General features: G+C 56.5%; 2 protein-coding genes across 6 annotated transcripts; one reads left to right on the top strand and one right to left on the bottom strand.

Moving 5' to 3' along the window:
- The first annotated feature begins 220 nt into the window (after nucleotides 1–220).
- CLCN2 (chloride voltage-gated channel 2) lies at nucleotides 221–11,831 on the top strand. Its single transcript, XM_078068240.1, has 23 exons — nucleotides 221–377; nucleotides 545–676; nucleotides 1,049–1,177; nucleotides 1,266–1,399; nucleotides 1,513–1,590; nucleotides 1,680–1,758; nucleotides 1,860–1,985; nucleotides 2,082–2,166; nucleotides 2,258–2,359; nucleotides 3,413–3,497; nucleotides 3,636–3,791; nucleotides 4,184–4,253; nucleotides 4,463–4,573; nucleotides 4,799–5,012; nucleotides 5,313–5,446; nucleotides 5,698–5,870; nucleotides 5,990–6,104; nucleotides 6,305–6,378; nucleotides 6,603–6,662; nucleotides 6,810–6,848; nucleotides 7,036–7,140; nucleotides 11,206–11,292; nucleotides 11,424–11,831. The coding sequence occupies exons 1-23, from the start codon at nucleotides 221–223 to the stop codon at nucleotides 11,616–11,618; spliced, it is 2,640 nt and encodes an 879-aa protein (XP_077924366.1). The 3' UTR covers nucleotides 11,619–11,831.
- Nucleotides 11,832–12,633: 802 nt separating this feature from the next.
- FAM131A (family with sequence similarity 131 member A) lies at nucleotides 12,634–20,802 on the bottom strand. Of its 5 annotated transcripts, XM_036122517.2 has the most exons (7): nucleotides 20,652–20,802; nucleotides 19,403–19,463; nucleotides 18,256–18,398; nucleotides 15,731–15,824; nucleotides 15,308–15,490; nucleotides 15,024–15,140; nucleotides 12,634–13,712 (listed from the first exon to the last, which is right to left on the bottom strand). In XM_036122517.2, the coding sequence occupies exons 4-7, from the start codon at nucleotides 15,798–15,800 to the stop codon at nucleotides 13,243–13,245; spliced, it is 840 nt and encodes a 279-aa protein (XP_035978410.1). In that variant the 5' UTR covers nucleotides 15,801–15,824; nucleotides 18,256–18,398; nucleotides 19,403–19,463; nucleotides 20,652–20,802; the 3' UTR covers nucleotides 12,634–13,242. The 5 variants fall into 5 exon arrangements, with proteins under 5 accessions (XP_035978410.1, XP_035978409.1, XP_035978408.1 ...); XM_036122516.2 differs by lacking the exon at nucleotides 19,403–19,463; XM_036122515.2 differs by lacking the exons at nucleotides 19,403–19,463; nucleotides 20,652–20,802 and adding an exon at nucleotides 19,058–19,216.
- Between the last annotated feature and the right edge of the window lie 595 nt (nucleotides 20,803–21,397).

Raw genomic sequence — 21,397 nt, forward strand, 5'->3', positions numbered from 1 at the left:
CCACCCCCAGCACTGTGCCCTGTACCTTGGCTGTCCCCATCACTCTGGCCAGGACAGCCCCACAGTCTGCAGTGTGCCTTGTTTTCCACACCCCAAGCCAAAGTGGGAACTGGGGGTTCAGGAGGGGGCATATAATGTGGAGGCTGGGGAAGGGGAGTGGATGCAGTGGTCCCCCACTCAGCTCACATCTGCTAATGCCCCCATCTTCCCTATTGCGCAGATGTATGGCCGGTATACTCAGGAGCTTGGGGCCTTTGCCAAAGAGGAAGCTGCTCGGATTCGCTTGGGAGGGCCTGAGACCTGGAGGGGTCCGCCTTCCCCTCGGGCTCCCCCAGAGCTTCTGGAATATGGACAGAGCCGTTGCGCCCGATGCCGCAGTGAGACCTGGGTTGGGGCAGGAGACATGGCTATGTACTGTGCGGTGCTGTGCTGAGGGGGCTGGGGGCCATAGAGCTACCCACTGGGAGGTGGGAGGTTGGAGATGGGGGCAGAGGTAGGAGCACTTTGGTCCTAGCCTGCCTGCTCTTCCCTTCCCCGCTCGCAGTCTGTTCCGTACGCTGCCATAAGTTCCTAGTGTCCAGGGTTGGTGAAGACTGGATCTTCCTGGTCCTGCTCGGGCTCCTCATGGCTCTGGTTAGCTGGGCCATGGACTATGCCATCGCTGCCTGTCTGCAGGGTAAGGACAAGGGCTGGCAGGGGGAAGGCTGGCAGGAACCAACCTGCTTCCTCCATGCCACACTTGTCCAGGTAGCTTGGCTACTTGGTCCCTGACCACCTTCCCCAGCCAGCCTGACTGCCCCCTCTTCAGGCATAACCACTGCCCCTCCCATAGGCCTCAATTTCTTGCCTCCCCTCTCCAACCGACCCTTTTACCCACTGTGATCTTTGTCCCAAAGAATGTCCTCTAGGGCCCCCTCGCTATGCCTTGTGCCCAGGCTCTCTGCGATCAATATTCCCTGGGACAGCTTGTCATATCAGTATGTCCCAGTGGCTAGGTGGGGACTGGGTGTGTGCATCTGGGGTCCAGCAGCTCGTCTTCTCCCCGCAGCTCAACAGTGGATGTCCCGGGGCTTGAACACCAGCCTCTTGCTGCAGTACCTGGCCTGGGTCACCTACCCCATCGTCCTCATCACTTTCTCAGCTGGATTTACACAGATCCTGGCTCCTCAGGCTGTCGGTACAATAAGAGAGAAGGGGAGGGCAGAGAGGGGAACCTCCTGAAATGGGCACATCAAATGACTCTCGTGGGACCGTAACCTCTCCAGGGTCCGGCATCCCTGAGATGAAGACCATCTTGCGCGGGGTAGTGCTGAAGGAATACCTCACCCTGAAGACCTTTGTAGCCAAGGTCATTGGGCTGACCTGTGCCCTGGGCAGCGGGATGCCCCTTGGCAAAGAGGTAACTCCGGGTTGGGGCATGAAGGAGTCCCTCCCAAGGGAGGAAGAAGACAGGCCAAGGTCAGGGTGTGTCCCTTACCCACTCACCACTTGTCCCCACCCCCCCACCCCCAGGGCCCTTTCGTGCATATCGCAAGCATGTGTGCTGCCCTACTCAGCAAGTTCCTCTCCCTCTTTGGGGGTATCTACGAGGTGAGGGGGAGCCCTGGGGGAAGGCAGAGGGGCGGGGCGGGCTGCCGGCCATGCTGACAACCCGTTTCCGCCTCCACGGCTCTTGCCAGAACGAATCCCGGAACACAGAGATGCTGGCCGCGGCGTGTGCCGTGGGAGTGGGCTGCTGCTTCGCGGCACCTATCGGAGGTAGGCAGTCGGCTGAGCCCTGCTGCCCTGCCCGTGGCCTCCCGTCCTCTGCCCCTCTCATCTGGGCCCAGGCCTCAGGCGGCACTCTTGTCCCCGCACAGGCGTCCTGTTCAGCATTGAGGTCACCTCTACCTTCTTTGCTGTGCGAAACTACTGGCGGGGCTTCTTTGCTGCCACCTTCAGCGCCTTCATCTTCCGGGTCCTGGCAGTCTGGAACCGTGATGAAGGTGGGGACTGGGGGGTGAGGGGAGCCCCTGGGATGGCTCAGGTGGGGGCCCGCAGCACCGCCCCTGCCTCGGCCTGGTCCTCTGCTTCCCTCTCAGAGACCATCACGGCTCTCTTCAAAACCCGCTTCCGGCTTGACTTCCCCTTCGACCTCCAGGAGCTACCCGCCTTTGCTGTCATCGGGTGAGGAGCTCAGGGAGCTGGGGTGCATCAGGGACCAGGAGGTAAAAGAGGGAAGACCCCCCTTTGACTCTGCTGCTTCTCCCCTCTCCAGTATTGCTAGTGGCTTTGGGGGAGCACTCTTTGTCTACCTGAACAGGAAGATTGTGCAGGTGATGCGGAAGCAGAAAACCATCAACCGCTTCCTCATGAAGAAGTGAGTTGGATCTGGCCTCTCCTCCCTAGGCCTCTCTGGGTCGTGCAAGGGTGGGAGGGCCAGTGACAGGTGAGATGGCAAATAGTAGTTAAAGGTGCCAATGAAAGGCAGCACTTCGTTGAGAACATCAGCCAATGGTGTTTTCCAGGATGATTGAACATTTTGGCTTTTATATGGATTACCTCAGAATTGGCACTTCTGAATTTTTAGTCAAGGCATCTTAGATCAAAGAGGAAGACTTCCATGGAGCGCCCGGCTGGCTCAGTCAGTAGAGCATGCAACTCTTGATCTCGGGGTTGTAAGTTGGAGCCTTACATTGGGTGTAGAGATTACTTAAAAATAAAAATTTAAAATATATATATTAAAAAAAAAAAAAAGACTAAGCCTTCTTTAGACCCTTGGTCTGGCCGGATGGCAGCGCTCCCTGGAGAGCGTTTGAGCCTTAACATCCCCCTGTTGAATCATGGAGATGGGTGAGTTTTTTTTTTATCTCCAGAGCATAGCTTTTCTCATTTGTGACCTTGAGGATTAGGAGTGGGGAGGCCTGAGACGTGACTTCTGTTGGGACTGACGTCCTTCAGAGAAAGGGCAGCCCACTGAACCTGCTTCCTCTGGCACCTTTGATCAACTTCATGAGTGGCCCCAGCTTTCCCCAACACTCAACCTTCACTCTAAGTCACCACAGAGAAACAGAGAGAGGCAAAAACTTCTCCACACTCACACAATGCGCCCTTCAGCTGGGGTTTCTGAGAGCGTGGGGAGGAGTCACAGCTCAGAGGTGTCCAAGAGAGGGCTGGGGGGGTGGGGGGTGGACCTTCTGCTACCTACTTGGCAGAAAGGCATTTGGGCTTATAATAACCCCAGACGGCCATCACCCTTGGGGCCATCACATCATGAACAGCAAAGGGGACCTTCTCTCACAACTGTGCGCTTTTATGTAAGGGCCAAGACTACTGTGATCTCAGCCCTGAGGTATGTGAGGGCACCCAGCCTATCACCAGTCTGTAGTAGGTACACCACCCATGTTTGATGCTATAAAACCTACATCTCTAGACGCCTGCTCTTCCCGGCTCTGGTGACCCTGCTCATCTCCACTCTGACCTTCCCCCCTGGCTTTGGACAGTTCATGGCCGGACAGGTAAATCCAGGCAGAACAGACACTTGTGCTCTCCCTCGGGGTACATCCCTTCTAAAGCCAACAGCCTTTGCTCTCCTGTGGGCCCCTTCCCTTCATCCTGGCTGTTCCCCAGCCTGAGGCACACCTGTTCACCTATAGCTCTCACAGAAAGAAACTCTGGTCACCCTGTTTGACAACCGGACATGGGTCCGCCAGGGCCTGGTGGAGGACCTGGAGCCGCCAGGAACCTCACAGGCCTGGAGCCCACCACGTGCCAACGTCTTCCTCACCTTGGTCATCTTCATTCTCATGAAGGTGGGGCTCCTTACGTGTGTATATATAGCTAGCACTGACCTGGGCTTACTAGGTGCCAGACACCGTTCTAAGCACTTTCCAACTTTCCATATAGTAATTCCTCTTAAGCCTCACAACAATGCTATGAGAAAGTTACCGTCAGTAGCCCTGTCCTAAAGATGGGAACTTGAGACCCAAAGAGGTTACATAACTGGCCCAGAGCGAGATGGCAGAGTGAGATTTGAACCCAAGCCATCTGGTTCTGGAGTCCTCGTCCTTCCTTCGCCTCTGGGGGATTCTGGGATAGCTGGGAGTTTGTGCCTGATAAGCAAGGTAGGCTCCTCAGGGTGGAGCTGGGGGCTGCCTGGGGCCTGGGGGTGCCTCTACCCGTTTGAACTGCCTCCCGCCCACAGTTCTGGATGTCTGCACTGGCCACCACCATCCCAGTGCCCTGTGGGGCCTTCATGCCAGTCTTTGTCATTGGTGAGTCCTCGGCTGCCTGCTCTCCTAGCCTGCACCCTTCCCACCCGCTGGCTGTCCCCTCTCTGCCTGGGAGCGGGTTTTGGTCCAGCCCCAACCCCCACCCCCCTGACTGTCCCCTGTACTGAGTGACCCACTGACCCTCTCTCTTCCTAGTGCCCCCCGCCCTCCCCCTCCACTACCTGTTTCTCTTCCCACCCCCCTCCCTGAAGGAGCAGCATTTGGGCGGCTGGTGGGCGAAAGCATGGCTGCCTGGTTCCCAGATGGGATTCACACTGACAGCAGCACCTACCGGATCGTGCCCGGAGGCTACGCAGTGGTGGGTGAGTGCCCCAGGTCCCCCTCTATCTTGGAAGACCCCTGGTCTGGCCACGTGTCTGAGGTTCTGGTGCCCCCTGCTGGCAGGAACCAGGCTTCCCCTCAGATGCAGAAGCCAGTCTCCAGGTCTGTACTGGGCGGCCCTGAGGGCCCCCAGAGGACCATCTCTGGGCGGGGAGGGTCATCTGGGGCCTGGGCGCCCTGAGGAAACTGAGGGTGGCTATCTCCAGGGGCCGCTGCACTGGCAGGAGCAGTGACACACACAGTGTCCACGGCCGTGATTGTGTTCGAGCTCACGGGCCAGATCGCCCACATCCTACCCGTCATGATCGCCGTCATCCTGGCCAACGCCGTTGCCCAGAGCCTACAGCCCTCACTCTATGACAGCATCATCCGGATCAAGAAACTGCCCTATTTGCCTGAGCTGGGCTGGGGCCGCCACCAGTATGGAGGGCTGGGCGACAAGGGGGGTGCGGGTGAGGGTCAGAAGGACCCCTCAGACCCACCTCCAGCAAGGTCCTCAGACAGTGAAGCTAGAAGACCAGCCATCCTGCTTCCTCCTGGTCAGAGCTGCCCCGTCCACACGCTGGGGAAGCTGTGGCTGGCCCCTCCTGATCAGACTCCTTGGCTCTTAGCCCTCATGCCCACAGGCTAGGGCCTTCTTTATGGTCCTGGGATGTAGTGCTCTGAGCTACCCTCCCCATCCTGACCACAAAACCAAGTGCCTCCTGTCTCTGCCCTCAGGCAGTACCGGATGCGAGTGGAGGACATCATGGTGCGGGATGTTCCCCACGTGGCCCTCAGCTGCACCTTCCGGGACCTTCGGCTGGCACTGCACAGGACCAAGGGCCGCATGTTGGCCCTAGTAGAGTCCCCTGGTGAGACCAGGAGGGGACCCCAGTGCTAGGGGCATCTCCCAGGGTTGCCACTCAGGAAGGGGGAGGGCGCAGGAAGCTCAGAACCAGTCTCCTTGGTTCCAAAGGGAGCAGGCCAGCATTTGCCAGCCAGGAGTTCCCTCTGGTGTGTGTGGCCTATGTCCAAGGCCACACTCTGGATGTGAAAGAAGGCCGGGGGCTGGGTAGGAGGACCTCACCCTCAGCTCCTGAGTCCTCCCACCTGCTCTGTCCAGAGTCCATGATCCTCCTGGGCTCCATTGAGCGCTCACAGGTGGTGGCATTGCTGGGGGCCCAGCTGAGCCCAGCCCGCCGGCGGCAGTACATGCAAGAGCATCGAGCTGCCCAGACCTCTCCACCCTCTGATCAGGAGTGTCCCCCTAGCCCTGAGACATCCGTCCGATTCCAGGTGAGGAGGAAAACCCCACAGTCACACAAACTTCCTAAATGTCGTGTAGACTGATTGGGAGGGCGACATAGAGGCGATCTGGGGCCATAGCCTCACCAGCCCTTTCCTTGCCCGTGCAGGTGAACACAGAGGACTCAGGTTTCCCTGCGGCCCGGGGAGAGACTCACAAGCCCCTGAAGCCTGCTCTCAAAAGGGGGCCCAGCAACACCATGAATCTTGGGGAGAGTCCCACAGGTGAGCTTGTCTCCCACTAACAGCCAGAACCCAGCCCCTGAGATTTTGCTTGAGCATATCCCAGGTAAGAGGCTGCCCAGATGGGCCAGGGGTAGAACCAGGACACCTCTCCTCTCGCCCTCCTCACCTCTGCTGGTCCTCTCCCTCAAAGATGACATTGCACCCCACCCCCACCCCCCGCCTTGTGTTTGGGAACACAGGGAACATGGAGCAGGCAGGCATCGCCCTCAGGAGCCTCTTCTGTGGCAGTCCAACCCCTGAGGCTGCTTCAGAGGTGAGTGGTTGGAGTCTCTCTGTCTCTTTCTTTCCAGCTCTCTCTCTCTGACACTAAGACCACCTCTCCATTTACCTTGCAAAGCCTGCCTCCATTCTCCCTGCCCTTCTGCCCTCCTAGATGTCAGCTCTGTCCCTGCTGCGTGCCCTTCCTCTCAGCTCCACCGCTTACCCTCACCTCCCTCCCTGTAACATCAACTCCTCTTCTCTCTGGCTCTAACAAAGTTGGAGAAGTCAGAATCATGTGACAAGCGCAAGCTGAAGCGGGTCCGAATCTCCCTGGCAGTAAGTGCTCCCTTTCTTTCTGCAGCCCAGGAGCACTAACCGGGGAGGGCTGGGGTCTAGCGGCATCAGCCTCCCTGAGCTGGGGGGGTACACCCACCTCCACCTCCCCCCAGCCACTAGCTGTCAAGCTCCCTCCCTCTCTCCTAGAGTGACTCAGATCTGGAAGGCGAGATGACCCCTGAGGAGGTAAGGTGTGACTGGACTCTGGACCCTCGTTCTGCCTGGGAATGTGCAGTCATCATCTTGGCGGCTGTCCCCGTGGGAGGGACCGTGGGGAGGGACCGTGGGTGGGAAAAGGGGCAGGCCAGCTTTCAGGGAGGCGAGAGCAGCTATTGGCACCTTCCCCCTAATCCTCTTAGTCTCATCCTCTCAGATTCTGGAGTGGGAAGAACAGCAACTGGATGAACCTGTCAACTTCAGTGACTGCAAAATTGACCCCGCCCCCTTCCAGCTGGTGGAGCGGACCTCTTTGCACAAGGTAGGGGCCATGGCCCCTGGCCTGGGGCCGGCCTGGGCTCTCAGGAGCACAGGGTGGGGATCTAGGCCCTCCCACAGTTTGGACGCAGGCCAGTGGGGGAAAACAGGACAGCAGAGGTTGGGCTCTTGGCTGAGATGTTTTTCAGACACACTGCCTCAAAGGATGGGAGGCCGGGAGCCAGGGCCCCTTAGCCTCTTCCTGCCTACCGTGGAGCCAGGCATCATTTTTCCCCTGCTCAGCCTTGCCCCCTGGGAACTCTGGACCAAAGCAGCAACAAAGACAGGGTTTCAGCTGGGTGGAAGCCAGAAGGCCAGGCGAGGGTCAGAGGCATGCGGGAGACTGCCAGCACCCAACAAGGCTGTTACACCCCCGCTGAAAAAAATGGGTGAGAAACAAGCAGGACAAGAAAATCTAATAAACAAGCTAACAAACATCCAAGTAGGGGTGGGGACACTGCAGAGAAGAGATAAACAAAGATGAGAAACGCCCAGTGGGGGGCCTGGAATGTCAGACCCCAGAAAGTCTGACTTAATGTAGCCAAAGGAAAACTGGTAGGGACACGGGAAGATAGCTCAGGAGAAGGGCAAACTGGCCTGCAGAAGTGGGGAGAAAACTTGAGTGCAGACAGGTTGGTGGAGGGTGAGGCTGACGCCAGAGGTTGCGGGCTCCCCAGCATAGAGCAGCGGCATCATCGGGCACCTTCAGGCTTCTAAGGGAATGCAGGCAAACCCGGCAGGGTGCTGGGGTAGAAACCAAGTATTTTAGCTAAATCGCGCACGCCTCCAACGCACAGGGGCTGCCGGCAGCGGAGGAACACTCCCAAGGTCTGCAGCCCTGGCAGCTAGCTGAGGTGCAAGCTGTGCGGAAGAGCCAGCCTATCTCGGACAAGCAGGGGCTGGGCCAGAAAGCACGGGGCACAAAGAAACAGAAAAGCAAAAGGCAATAACTAAAAAAAAAAAAAAAAAAAAGCAAAAGGCAATAAAGGAACTTATAAGCCTTTGGGTAAAGACCTCAGATCAAAGTGACTAGGGAACTACAGTGCAGTTGCAAGAAAAAAACCTATAGGCCTGAGAATACACTGAGTTTTTATTTAAAGCCTTTCTTCCTAAGACCTCTAAAGCTTTTCTATCATCTTACTTAGTCCTCAGATGTCCCATAATGATGATGGTGATAAGAATGTTGCCGTTTCTTTAGTATCTGCCTCTGTGCCAGGCACTTGCCAAGTTCTTCATGTTTAATTTAATCCTCATAACAAGACTGTGAAATAGATATTGTGATATCCCAGTTTTTATAGATGAGGACATTGAGATTCAGAGAAGTTAAGCAAGTTGCCCAAGGTCACACAGCTGGTAAGCAGCACAATTGGACTGGAACCCAAGATGGTCTGACCCAAAAGCCTGGGGACTTAACCACTTTAATACCCGGGGAGACTGAGGCAGTGAGGAGGTCCCTTGCCTGAGTCAATAGAGCAGAATGAGGCCCAGAGCCCAGATTTCCTGGCCCCAATCCCAGGATTCTTTCAGATGGCCACGTTGTTGTTCCTCTCCCTGTCAATCCACTGTTCCCAAGCCCAAGATGTGCAGGACCTCCAATGGGCTCCCCGGTGTCTAATTAAATTAAAATAAAAAAGAACAAAGTGGGTGTTTGTTACAAACTTAAAAATCAGAGGAAGAGAAGAAGCCTTTGAGGAACCGAGCAACAAAAGTACAAAGAACTGGAAGCGATAAGAACATAAAAGATTAGAATTCAAAATGTCTTTGCAGGCCTGAGGAACCAATTAGTAGTAGCCTAATCAAGTTCAGGAGGAGAACATTCAGGAGGAGAGGGAATTCACTGGAAACTATTTAGGAAGCCGCGAGTCTAGAGCTGGCCAGCCACACCAGCTAGATGCCGCATTCATTCTGAGGCCACCTACAGACAAGCAGTGGGGGAGGCAGGAGAGGCTAGGGTGTCAAAGCTGGGCCAGCCAGGCTTTACCCAAATCCTCAGTCTGCCATGTGTCAGCTAGCTGGGGAGCCTTGGTAAATGTCTTAGCCTCTCTGGGCTTCACTTTCCTTATCGGTAGGATGGGGATCAGTACCCTAGCAGAGGTTTTTCTTTGGATGAAGGACTTGATACAAGCTATTTAGAACAGTGCTGGCCATAGTAGGAGTTCCGTGTATGTGAGGAATGACTACTACCACTGTTTGTACTGAGAGGCGGACAGTGGGGGACTTTAAAAGGTAGTGTAGCGAGGGAAGGATTGACGTGTGTAAGAAATGGACATTTTCAGAGAAAAGATGAATGATTATGTGAGGCTGGAAGCTGGAGGGCCTGGCAGAATCCGAGGCCGGAAAGACCAGCTGGTATGGCTTTGGGAAGGGTCTTGTGGGCCATACTGGGGAGTCTGGGCTCTAACTCAAGTTTGAGAAAGCTCATAGGATGGCAGAGCCAAGTTGGAGGGAAGGGAGACCAAAAACAGACCCCATGAGGATGTTGTGGAGTCAGAGAGGATGGCCAAGATGTTCAAGAAGCAGATCAGCAGCGCTTGGTGACTGCCGGGGACCAGTGGTTTGCAAACCTAAAAGGCACGTAGCCTGCCAGAAGCTCATTCTCATTAGGACTGTGGAGAGAAAGAAAAATCCAGGGGAACGATTTAGTAGGATACTTGGGAGAAGATAGAGGGATTATTAAACCATAAGAAGACAAAGCTACAGGATTATTAGGACAAGAAATCTCATAACAGAGATATGTTTCCCTTTGAAGTCAGATGAGGAAATTAAAGGAAACATGCAGCACGTAGGATTGAAGTTGGATATGAGGAAGAACTTGCTAATAACCACATGACAGTTGTGATAAAAGTATTGAAGGAACACAGAAAAGCTTACTCTAAAACTGAACTCCTAACTGCTTTTATAAGTATGGTCATGCCTTAGCTGGAGAGTTAGTTAAGTTCTGGAAGTCCTTTAATAAAAAAATTCAGCACCTGTTTAAGAAAATATTTTTAAAGCTTTCAGGCGTTTATAATGAGTTTGAGTAACTGGTACTCGAAAAGCTGGGTTATTAATGCCCATTTTGATTCAGACACTAAGCCAAGAGGCTTAAAAGTGAACTCAAAACACGGCGATAAGTGATAGGCCCCAAATTCCAGGAAGGGCCGTGTCAGTAGAGTGTTTTTCAAGACATCTGGCCCAAGAAAATCTACTTAGAACACAAGGGAAGCTGGTTGACAATTTCTGAGCCCTCGGGGATTACATGTAAAAGTTGGGGGCAGGGGGGGGGGGGGAGAGCCCAAACCAAGAAAAACATGGGAGTATGTGGATGGCTGTCGCTTCCCTGGACTTCAGGCTTCATCTCAGCAGCACCTGGGATGCTACTTGGGCCCCAGAAGAGCCAAACTATACGCGAGACATAGAGAGCTTCCGGCCACGACTGACGTGTCGGAGCCCGGGGGAGGGGACACTTTAACTGCCAGCCAGCTGGAGGCAAATGGGAAGCATGTGTCAGCCACTAAAGTGGGGTGAGAGGCACGGAGCTCAGGGCCGGTACAGGCTACGGATACCTCCGTGACCGACTGGACATCTGCACAGGACTGGCGCTAAGTCTCCTCCTCCCACAGTGTGATGAAAAGCTCCTTCTGGAGCCGCGAAGTCACCGCACCACTGAGCCTCATGTTGCCCCTCCCGTAGGATGGGTATCATCCATACTTCTCAGAACAGGACTGAAATTAGTTGCTAATTTCAGGAAGACCTAGCCCAGTGCCTGGCCAATCATTAGATGTCACATTTGAACAGTTGTTCTCTCCTCCATCATCCTCCTTTCCAACATGGGACAAAGAATCCTTCCTCTATCTGTTTCTCCATCAACATAAGCAACATAAAGATACCCATTATCAAGTTTCTGAGGCCTGGCTGCAGAAACATTCTCATTATTCTTTTCCCTCCGGTGGCCCTCCCTTCCCCCCCACTATCTGTGGCACCCCTCCTGTTCCCCATCCCCCACCTTGTCCTGGGACCCTCTGGCCAGTAATTTATAGAATTGTGCCCTTGCGCGTGACGTCCGGTGTGTTTTCTCCCAACCCCGCAGACTCACACCATCTTCTCGCTACTGGGAGTGGACCATGCATATGTCACCAGTATTGGCAGACTCATTGGGATCGTCACTCTAAAGGAGGTGAGATGATAAATGGCCATCACACCATTTCTGCTTCGAAAAAGGCATGCAGGCTTGTGTCCAACCCACCTGAGGGTGGAGTCTGAGCAGGGAGCGCAGAGTCCACACATCTGACCCTCTCCCCTCTCCAGCTCCGGAAGGCCATCGAGGGCTCTGTCACAGCACAGGGCGTCAAAGTCCGGCCGCCCCTCGCCAGCTTCCGTGACAGTGCCACCAGCAGCAGTGACACGGAGACCACGGAGGTGCATGCACTCTGGGGGCCCCGCTCCCATCATGGCCTCCCCCGGGAGGGGAGCCCTTCTGACAGTGATGACAAGTGCCAATGAACCCCTCAATGGGCGGCCTGGGATGGCAGTGGCCGTGGCTGTTGGCCAATCCTGAAGCTCTCCTATTCCTTCTGCCTTGGGAAAGGAGGTGGCTACCCTAAAGGCTGAAGCCCTAGCCTCCCTTCCAGGCCTGGGGTGGTGCCAAGCTCCTGGTTCGTCCTACCTGGAATCTGACCAAGTGCCCACCTGCAAGTATTCCACGGGCAGGAAGATCAGCATCCCCCCTGGCAGGATAGGGGTGGAGTCACTTGACCCCTGCTCCCCCTCTGAGGGGAAAAGGGGTAGAACTAAGATGGGTTTATACTGGAACCTCCTCCAATGACCAGATGTATATAGAGATTTACAAAGATTTTTATATTAATTTAATAAAACAAATTCTTAAATAGAACAAAATAAACACCTAATGAGCCACTTATATATAGAATGCCTGTGCCCATCAGCTCTTGTTCTTACCTTGGGCCCTCTTACCTGCCAAAGCCTACAAGGCTCCGAACTCTGCAGCCACCCACACCCCCCGCAGCCATCAAACCCAGAGCTCACTGTCTGTGGAATACAGGATCTACAGAGGCCTCCACTGCTTAGTTATCAAAATCCTAGCTAGGGCACAGGCCCTCAGTACTGTAGCTTTGGCCTTTTGTTCAGCCAAGAAAGGCACTACTCTCTTCCCTCCCCAAGGAGAGACACTCCCACAGGACCGACCGTCGCTCGTTGGCACCATTTCTGCCGGGCTCAGGCATCAGCAGACAACTGCCCAGCCACCCATGTGGCCCCCTTGCGACCCTCTCCGGAAGAACAGCGAAGTCACAGCTCCGAAGCTACCAGAGCCACCCACCCCTTCTCCCAGCTCGGCTCTAAGGAGAACTTGGTGAATGGGGGCAGCCAGGCAGGCTGGGAGCCGCTGGGACCCTGCCCACACATCCTACAAGGGGCCAGGAAAAGGGTGGAGGGTACATGCTTTCATCAATCCAATGCCTCCCAGAGAACATCCGACTGAAAGAACAGACCAAAACCCCTCTTTCTTTAGGAAAAAGAAGAAGATTTAGAGGTGATGGAGAGGCGAAGCACAGCACGAGCCCAGGTGGGCAAGGGGCCCTTGGGGGATGGCTCAATCCTAGGCTCCAGGAGGGTAAGAGCCAGCCTGCCCTGGGGTAGGGGTGATTCTATCGAGCACTGCACATGGACTCAGAGGTGGAGAGAAGCAGAGAAGAGAGAGGCATGGGGAAGGGGGCGGGGGGGGGGGCCGGGCTCCCTCCCGTTCCACCCCACACGGCCCAGTCACAACCACCCCCTTAGGGGTTCACATCATCCAAGGAGGAAATGTGTATGTGGCGTTTTTGATTTAAGAACATGAACATCACTGTCTGCCACAGCTGTAGCCATGCCCCAGGGGCCCCGGGCAACCCCCGGCAAACCCCAGGAGTGGGGGCAGGACATGCGCCCCCAGCCTGGCCCCTGCCTCCTCTCCAAACACTTTCATGCAAAACACACAACGGAGGAGTGAGTGCTCCCAGGAGCCCTCTAGGCTTTGGAGCTCTGCCGGAAGCCTCTCGCCCGCACTTGGGCACAGAGGCTCTGCCCCCAGCAGCAGCCGGGAGACACATGCCACCACCAGGCATGATTTGGGTCACTGTTCCTCCGGCTCTGCCTCGTCCTCGTCTAAGGACACCACCCCCGAAGAAGCCACATCAGAGGCTTGCCGCTGCCGTTCCCAGCTACCCGGCGGGCAGAGAGGCTGGCAGTCCTTGCAGGCGGCTGGCTCCTCCTCGGCGGGGGAAAGGCAGGACTCCATGAGGGGCGAGCTGTAGAGCGAGTCCTGGGCCTCCAATGGGCCCAGGCTACGGAAGGCACTTTCCCGGCTGGGGGGCAGTGTGGCGAGGAGCAGCTGGTCGCCCAGCAGCTGGGAGGCCAGGCGGGCTGGGGAGCCCAGCAACCCGTCCTCCAGGCTGCAGAGGCTGGAGCACAGGGTCTCTGGGGACACGGTCTGCGAGCAGTCGCTCTCAGGCTCCACAGAGCCCTGGCGCACAGGCCTGGAGAACCGGGGGCCGGTGAAGAGGTCCTGGAGGTGGGGCCCCAGGGGCAGCTGCCCGGCCATCTCTGCAGGGGGAGAGAAAAAGAAGATAGCCCTACCCGCCGTGTTGGCCTACTGGCCTACCTGGAGGGAGCCATGTTCTCCCCACTCCACCCTCGGCGCCACTAGCTCTGGGGGGAGAGGGTAGGAGCTCGCTAACTTCACCTCTCAGCGCCTCTGTTTCCTTAGTGGCAAATTGGGGAATCTGATAGACCTACTTATGGGGTTGTTGAGCGAACAAAAGAATGCAGCATACAGTAAGAGAGCAATAAATGCACAGATACCACACACGGTCATGCCGCTGGTTCCCTGCACGAGGGGAGCCTGTCCAAGGCAGTGAGTGTGGACTGGAGTTCAGCCCACACTTGCTCACCAAGCAGCAAGGCCTAGCATCAGGCTGAGCCCACCAGAGAAAAAGGTGCTTTTTTCTAATTTGCACAAAGGTTCTACGTGGGATAGTAGTGGCCTTGGATAAATGTTAGTTATTATCGTTATACCAGGGGTCAAAGCAGGCCTGGAACTCGATCAGACAAGAACGTTTGTGGTTCAGGGCTCCCATCTTGGCCTCAGACATCCAAATCAGTCAACTCTGGACCACAGCAGAGGTCTAACATATTGCCAATCTGCTCTACTGTATTGCCCTTGGAGAATCTGTTAATTAGCTGGGCAGGTGGGGGCTGGTGGAGGTAATCTTCAAAGGCAAAGAAGAATGGGGCGGTGGGGTGTTGTGAGGCATGAGCCCAGAAGCTACAGAGAAAGTCAGCCATGTGGTCCAGGAAGAATCGGAAGATGAAAGGAGGGCCGTGCACAGCTGCACAGCCCCGCAGGGTCCCCTCTGCAAGCGCTGGCCCAGAGAGAGGCCCAGAGGCAGGTCTCAGATGGAACTCACGGAGGCTGAGCCTGAGCCAGCATGGCCCTGCGGGCAGTCCAGGCCCAGCACGCCTTCCTGTTTGCCTGGGGCCCCGACCCTGGGAGGTGCTACGCTGCCGGCTCGTCTGTGCTGCCACAGCTGGCCAGAAGGCTGCCCCGAAACGGGAAGGCAAGGCACAGCGGACCCCCCCCAGAGATGCAGCTGCCCAGGTGTCGGTGAGGTCTCTGGACCACAAGATCCAACGGCACAGATGGGCAGAAAAGGCTCAGCACGTGCACGAAAGGAAGCACTCCATTTGTAGCTGCTGACTGCCCACCCACGAGCGAGAACAGCCCCCTTGACCCTGGAAGGTCAAGGCACAGCCGGGACAGGGTCTGCCCCCAGCGTCCCCTTCCGAAGGCTGAGCTCGGAATCACAAGGCCTCCCGGGCAGGCCCGCCCCAGTACTGGCACTGCCTACCCCTCACCTGAGTCAGCTCCTCCAGCAAAGTCCTCATCGTAGGATTCATCGGTGGAGTCCTCGCCATCCACTGAAGACCAGGCCCGGAGCTTGGCTTCTGCAATGGCAAACTGCTCGGCCACTCCTGTCAGGGAGGCCAAAGAATTTATTAGCAGAGAACGTTCCTTAGCAGGATTCATTAGCTGAAGGACTAAGACTAGGGCTCAGGCTGGAGACAGGAGAGAGAAGAGATGGGGGTGTAGGAAGAGCATCCCAATGACAAACGTGTGGCTGACCCCTTCCTGTCCCCACCTGCCGCAAAGCGAGCCTCTTGTTCACCCTCGCTGAGGTCCGAATAGGAAGAAAAGGCTGATTCCAGGGCAGCAGGCGAGTCGCTTGGCTTGCTCCAGCCCTTCCACTCAATGAGGTGAGCCACTCGGCCCTGCGCCATGGCGGTGGGCTTGGTCACGTGGTCCTTCACCACCTGAGAAATACCTGCAGGTGGGGCAGAAGGAGGAAGGCTGGTGAGGGCACAGGCCAGGGAGGGAAGTGGAAGGGTGGTGGTAGTTAGGGTCCACATGTGCCTTTGGATGGGAGGAGGGAGCTGAGATTCATCTGAGAAGGGGAGGAAGGGGGAGATCCCAGCAAGAGCTCACAGGATACAGCCCCCAAGGGTAAGTGCAAAAGGAAGAAGGAAGGACAAAGTGGCCAGAGGTATGGGAGAGGGGTGCGTACCATGCAGGGAGGATCTGGCCAGCGCAGCAATCTCCTGGATAGTTAGGGCTCTCCGGGACTTGGGCAGCATCGCGACTGTGTCTCCAACATTCACCTTGGGTGACAGCATCAGAGGGTCAGTGCTCCTCTAACAGCAGCATCCCCCTCTGTGCCCACAGCCCACCCAAGGTGCCAAGGGGGTACGGGAGCTGGGAAGAGATGCCAGGGCAGCACATATGTGCCCGTGGCTGCTGGGGTATGTAAGACAGAGAGTAAGAAGGCACGGCCAGCAAGCCGTGTCCTCTCAAGGAGCAAGAGAGATTCAGGCTGACCCGAAAGAGCAGAACTGCAGCTACCACCCCCCACCTCCATCTTCCCAGCTCCCAGAGGGGAAGGAGGCGGGCTGGGAAGTCAAGAACCATGGAGTGGGGCCTTTGAGAAGAAAAAAGAGGAAGGGAGAAAGCTACGGCATCAAGGACTTCCTCCAGGTTCTCTCCTCTTTGCCCCTCTCCTCCTCTCAGTCTTCGGACATCTCAGTCTTCTAGCTGTTTCTACAGCCTACCAGGGTCACAAACTCAGCATGACCAAAACCAAACCCAGCACCTTTTCCCACATCTGGCCCTGCTTCCTGACTTCCTTACGCAGCATCAGCCAACCATTTGCCCATTCAGCATGGCTCCAAACCTCAGCATTACCATCAACTCTCCCCTAAGCTTTGCTCATCCTTTCTACTCCCACTGCCACTGCCCTCCCTTCCTCAAGCCCTCAATACCCCATGTTCAGATTAGCACAGTTGTGACGGGGCGCCTGGGTGGCTCAGTTGGTTAAGCGACTGCCTTCGGCTCAGGTCATGATCCTGGAGTCCCGGGATCGAGTCCCACATCGGGTTCCCTGCTCAGCGGGGAGTCTACTTCTCCCTCTGGCCCTCCCCCTCTCATGCTCTCTCTCTCTCATTCTCTCTCTCAAATAAATAAATAAAATCTTTAAAAAAAAAAAAAAAAAAAAAAAAGATTAGCACAGTTGTGGTCCCCCAAGCTCCTTCAATTCATGGAATTTTCTCAGCCTAGAATGTTGTGTAAGTGTTCCTCTCCCTCCTCCCCAGGGCTGGCTGGCTCTTTCTCATCTTTTGGGTCTTGGCTGAAACATCATTCCCTCAGAAGGCTCTTCCTGGCTACCCTACCAGTTGTCCATCCTCCTTCTGTAACAAGTCACCATCCTCTATGAATGTACCCTGTGTGTGTAATCATGGTCTACTTCGTGTGTTTCCTTACTGGGCATTGGTCCCCCTCACTGGTCTTTAGCTCTTGGAGGAATTTGGTCTCTTTTGGTCACTGCTGCACCCCAGTGTTTAGCACAGTACCTGGTACAGAGTAACCTTTCTAAATACATAGGCTGAATGAATGAGGCAAAGTATAAATGTAAACAAATAATTTTCCCCGGAGTGTAACTGGTCACATGTCACATGTCCCTATTTAAAATCTTTTCTGGGCTCCTCCACTGCCCAGTGAAGTGCTAGCTTCACAGCCAGGCACTGAGGGGGCCCACTCTGTGAGCCCCCTGCCCCCTTCCAGGCCTTGGAATCTACCACCTAGACCCTCTGCCCAGGAAAACCCCACTTCCACCTTCCCTGTCGGCAAACCGCCCTCTTGCCTCCAGGCAAAGGAACCCAGCTCTCCCCTGGGCTAAGAACGCCATCCTTGCCTGACAAAATGCTCCCTACCATCTGAGGCCTGACTCAAGTGTCACCTCCTATTACGTTTTCAGTCCAGTTTTCTCTCTTCTTCAATACCCCCACCCCCACGCCAGCATTGCCCTTGCATTTCTCCTGAGGGATCTCGGGATGGCAGGGCCTGACTCGGATTCACCTGGGTTCCTACCTCCACCCTGCACCTGGTTCAGTGTTCCTTGGCAAGCCTGGAAAATGTTTCCCTCAATGAATGAATGAAGTCAGAGGCACATGCCCCCTCCCCGGAATTGCCTAGCTCTCCTGATCAGGTTCCCACCCCTCACAAGAGGAGCTCCAACTGCTCCCTTGACCTCAGGCCCACCCTCTGCTCCCCCCCCACCCCCCCCACCCCCACCCCAGTACCTGGCTTACAGGGGCCCCAGGGTGGCGCCGTTAGCTTCCGGCCAGGCCTGGGGGGAGGAGCACCTGCTGGGTGTTTCCTGGCTCGCTCTCCCTCCCTCCCCTCACTGCCCCCAGCCACTGCCATCCGTGCCGGCGCTCCGCGCAGCTGCGGCCCAAGCCCAGAGAAAAGGTGTGTGTCTCCCTGGCAACCCATCACCATGCAACAGGGTCTCCCGGGATACGGCCTGGGATGCGCTGACGTCAGCGCCCAAGGCGGGAGCAAAGCCCGCCCGCTGGCACGACGCCGAGCAGAGCAGACCGGCGCGGGGGCGGCCTTGGGGCCCCGCCGGCCGGATAGCGCCTCCGCTCGCAGGAAAAGGGAGCCAGAAGCAGGCTGGCGAGGCGGGGGTGGGGGATACAGATCCCCTTCATGTGAATGCGGCCCCCCTTCCCCCTACCAATACCAGGGGCCCAGCACCTCTGGCAAGTCCTGGCTGTCCACGGAGGAAGGGCGGGAGGACCGGCTCCAGCCTCGGAGGGTCCGAGCAGATCCCAAGGAAGATAGAGAGAGGCCCCGAGGAAGTTCGATCCACTCCACAGCCCAAGCGGGGTCCGAGGCCACTGAGGGGTGGGGGAAAGGCTGTTCACCTGGGCTCCCACTTCTGCCAATATCCCCATTTTCATCCGGTGCTGCCATATCATTTCTCCTCACCCCTCCCCCACCTCCCAGAACAGCAACCACCTGGTGCTCTCCACAATTCTGAAAACCCCTATTCCACATTCCTGACCTTCAGGCCCCTGGGGCCACCCTGTGGCAGCCCACAGGCCCCCTTCCTCCTCTGGATGTATTTTTGCCATCAGAACCCTAGGGATGAAACCTAAACTTTCATAAATTCTCGATCTTGGGTTTCTCGGCCTACCCATTCCTCTTGGAAAGCACACTGCGTTCTTCCACCACCATCGCCATCCTCCTCCCCACCACCACCTTGGACCCCTTACAGGCTTGGTGCCTTCCTTCTCTTGGTTCTTTCCTCTCGCCAGCATGAGCTGGTACGCAGCTCTTTACTCTTCTCTTCTGACAAACCCACGATTTTTTCTTACTTTCACCCCAGCCCCCTAAAGCTTTTTTCCTGATGCCCTGTCTGGCCCCGGCCTGGTGGTTCCTGTTTCATCCTGGTTCCCAATATCTAAGCCAGAGTAATTTTCCTTTTGCCACCTGAGCACCCTACTCCTCAGCTTCCCCTCACCTCCCAGATCACAGCTACAGTCCCTGGTCTCACCTCTGCGACTTGTCTGACAAGTCCATCGTCCTCCAGGCCCTTCACGCTGCCACAGAAACATTTTGCCCAGCACAGAAATCATAGGCATGCTGGCTGTGTTGATGCAGAGAACCAAAAGCCCAGAACCGCTCCAGGCTCAGCTCCCAGTTCTATTCTTATTTTGGCTCCGGATGCTGAGCCAGTCCCCTCCCCACTTGGAACCTGTGCCTAGTCACATAAGGAGAACACTCCTTCCTCTTGGCTTTGAGGTGGGAGTACAAGGGGCCCAGCAGAGCTCTCTGGAGCTCAGGAAGCTGAGGCCCATCCCCTAGACAGTGCCAACAGGCAATGTACATCCCAACTGACCTTTAGCTGGAGCAGCCGTCTCTGTCCCTGAGCCTCAGCCAGCTGGTGGTCCCCAGAAATGCTACCAACCAGAAGGAAGACACAAGGTTACAGGCCATCCCTGGCCCCCAGCTGGTACCTAATCAGGGCTCTCAAAGCCAGTCCTGAGGTCAGCCAAACTCTCCCCTGACTACAGGAGGGAATGACTTCCTGAACTCCAAGCCTTAGCAGGGCCAGAGGGACCAGAGCAGCCTGCTGCTTCTCAGCTTCAAAAGTCAGGAGGTTAATTTAGGACTACAAATCCCATAATTCCTCATGGGAACCCAAGGAGAGTACAAATCTCAGCCAGAGTCTTAGCTCCAAAGAATCTCAAGTACCAACCACACTAAGGCCTGTATGACTGACTACCTGCCCTGGAAGCCCAGGACCCATTCCAAACCCAGCCCTCAACCTGACAAATCCCTGCCTGGCCTTAGGCTTGGAGAAATCCATGACACTTAAGAAAAGTAGGCTGGCGAACCTCAGATGCATAGGACTGAAGCCAGGCCCCAGCGTGCACCACCATCCGTGGGAACCAAGACCCAAGCAGCAGGCATCAGCAGTTTTAAGAAGCCCTAATGGCCTCTCTCTGGACTCCTCTTTCCCCCCACAAGGTACGATGATTTGTTTTTGTTGGGAGTGGGGGAAGGAACTAAAACAGTTAAGGTGATCAGGTGCTCACAGGTGCCCCAAATGGGGCCTCAGTCCCCTTCATCAACCATCTGACTCTGAAGGGAGGAGTTAAGTTTTAGCCAAAAACTCCGTAGTGGGGTGCCTGACGGGCTTTGCAGGCTACCTCCTTAAGGGGGTTGGAACACAGCTAGGAGAAGCAGGTTTCCAGCATAGGGCCACTCCCAGGGCAGAGAAGAAGAGAGGTGTGGGCCGTGGGGGCGGCAAGTGTGTGGGCGTGGAAGGCCAGTCGCCATGGACACCTTGCCCCTCCCAAGGCTGTGCGCCTCCTGCCCCCTTCAGCGGTGGGAATCCAGGCGGAAAGACCATGAGTCTACCCTGCAAAGCCCAGAAGCAGGCAGGCCGTGGCAGCGAAGCCGAGTCGATTTGGCCCCCTCCCCGCTCCTGCCCTTTCCTTCCTCTTGCCTGGCCCGCCTCCCCGGTGCAGGCTCCTCCCTCTCCCGACACCGGCCCCCTCCTCAAGGCCCCCACCCACCCGTGGCCCGCGCACCGGGCAGCCGCAGCCCAATTCCCCAACCCGTGCCTGGCCTCCACCTCTTACCCTGACCCGCCGGACTCCGAGAGCCGATACAGCCCATGGCCGGGCACCCAGGCACGCTAGCCCGCGCTCGGGGCCCGGGCCATCGCCTGGCAGAGGGTCGGGCAGCGGCCGCCACCGGGGAGGGGAGAGCCCGTGAGAGGGGAGGGGGTGGGAGCCGCGCGTCCGCCGCCGCTCCCCGGAGAGGGAACCGGGCCGGTGACGTCAGCGCGGGGGCGTGGCCATCCGCGTCACCATCCAGGGCGGGCGGGCAAAATACGTCACAGCCACGCAGGGGCGGCCTGGGGCCGAATCCGGAAACACCTCGTCCTCTCCTCCCAGGCCCGACTGCGGAGCGACCCTTAAGGCGAAGGGTGGGCGGCAACTCACTGGGCCCCCGGATGCCAGGCACGCCGCATGGGAACGGTCAGACTCCTGCATCCAGCCTCCTCTCTTTTACAGATGAGACCTTGAAGCCATAAAGGACTTCTCCGGCTATAAACAGCTTGAAACCCAGGGCCTCCTCCACACATAGGGGTCTGCATCAAATTCTGGAAGTACCCCACAGCTATTTGTCTCTTCTCCCCTAACAACCAACAGGGCACCCCACCATGTCCGTTTCAAAGGTCCAACCCCCCAGGAAAGTGACCCTCCGACCCCCACAATCATGGACAGGGGAAGAGGCAAGAGGGGTGCCAGGTTACAGGGGACAGTGCTAGAGTGCCGGCTCTGGAAAGGAGGCTGCCCACCTATCCATACCCCTTCTCCAG

Source organism: Halichoerus grypus, chromosome 1 (assembly GCF_964656455.1).
Source record: "Halichoerus grypus chromosome 1, mHalGry1.hap1.1, whole genome shotgun sequence".
Classification (NCBI taxonomy): Eukaryota; Metazoa; Chordata; class Mammalia; order Carnivora; family Phocidae; genus Halichoerus; species Halichoerus grypus.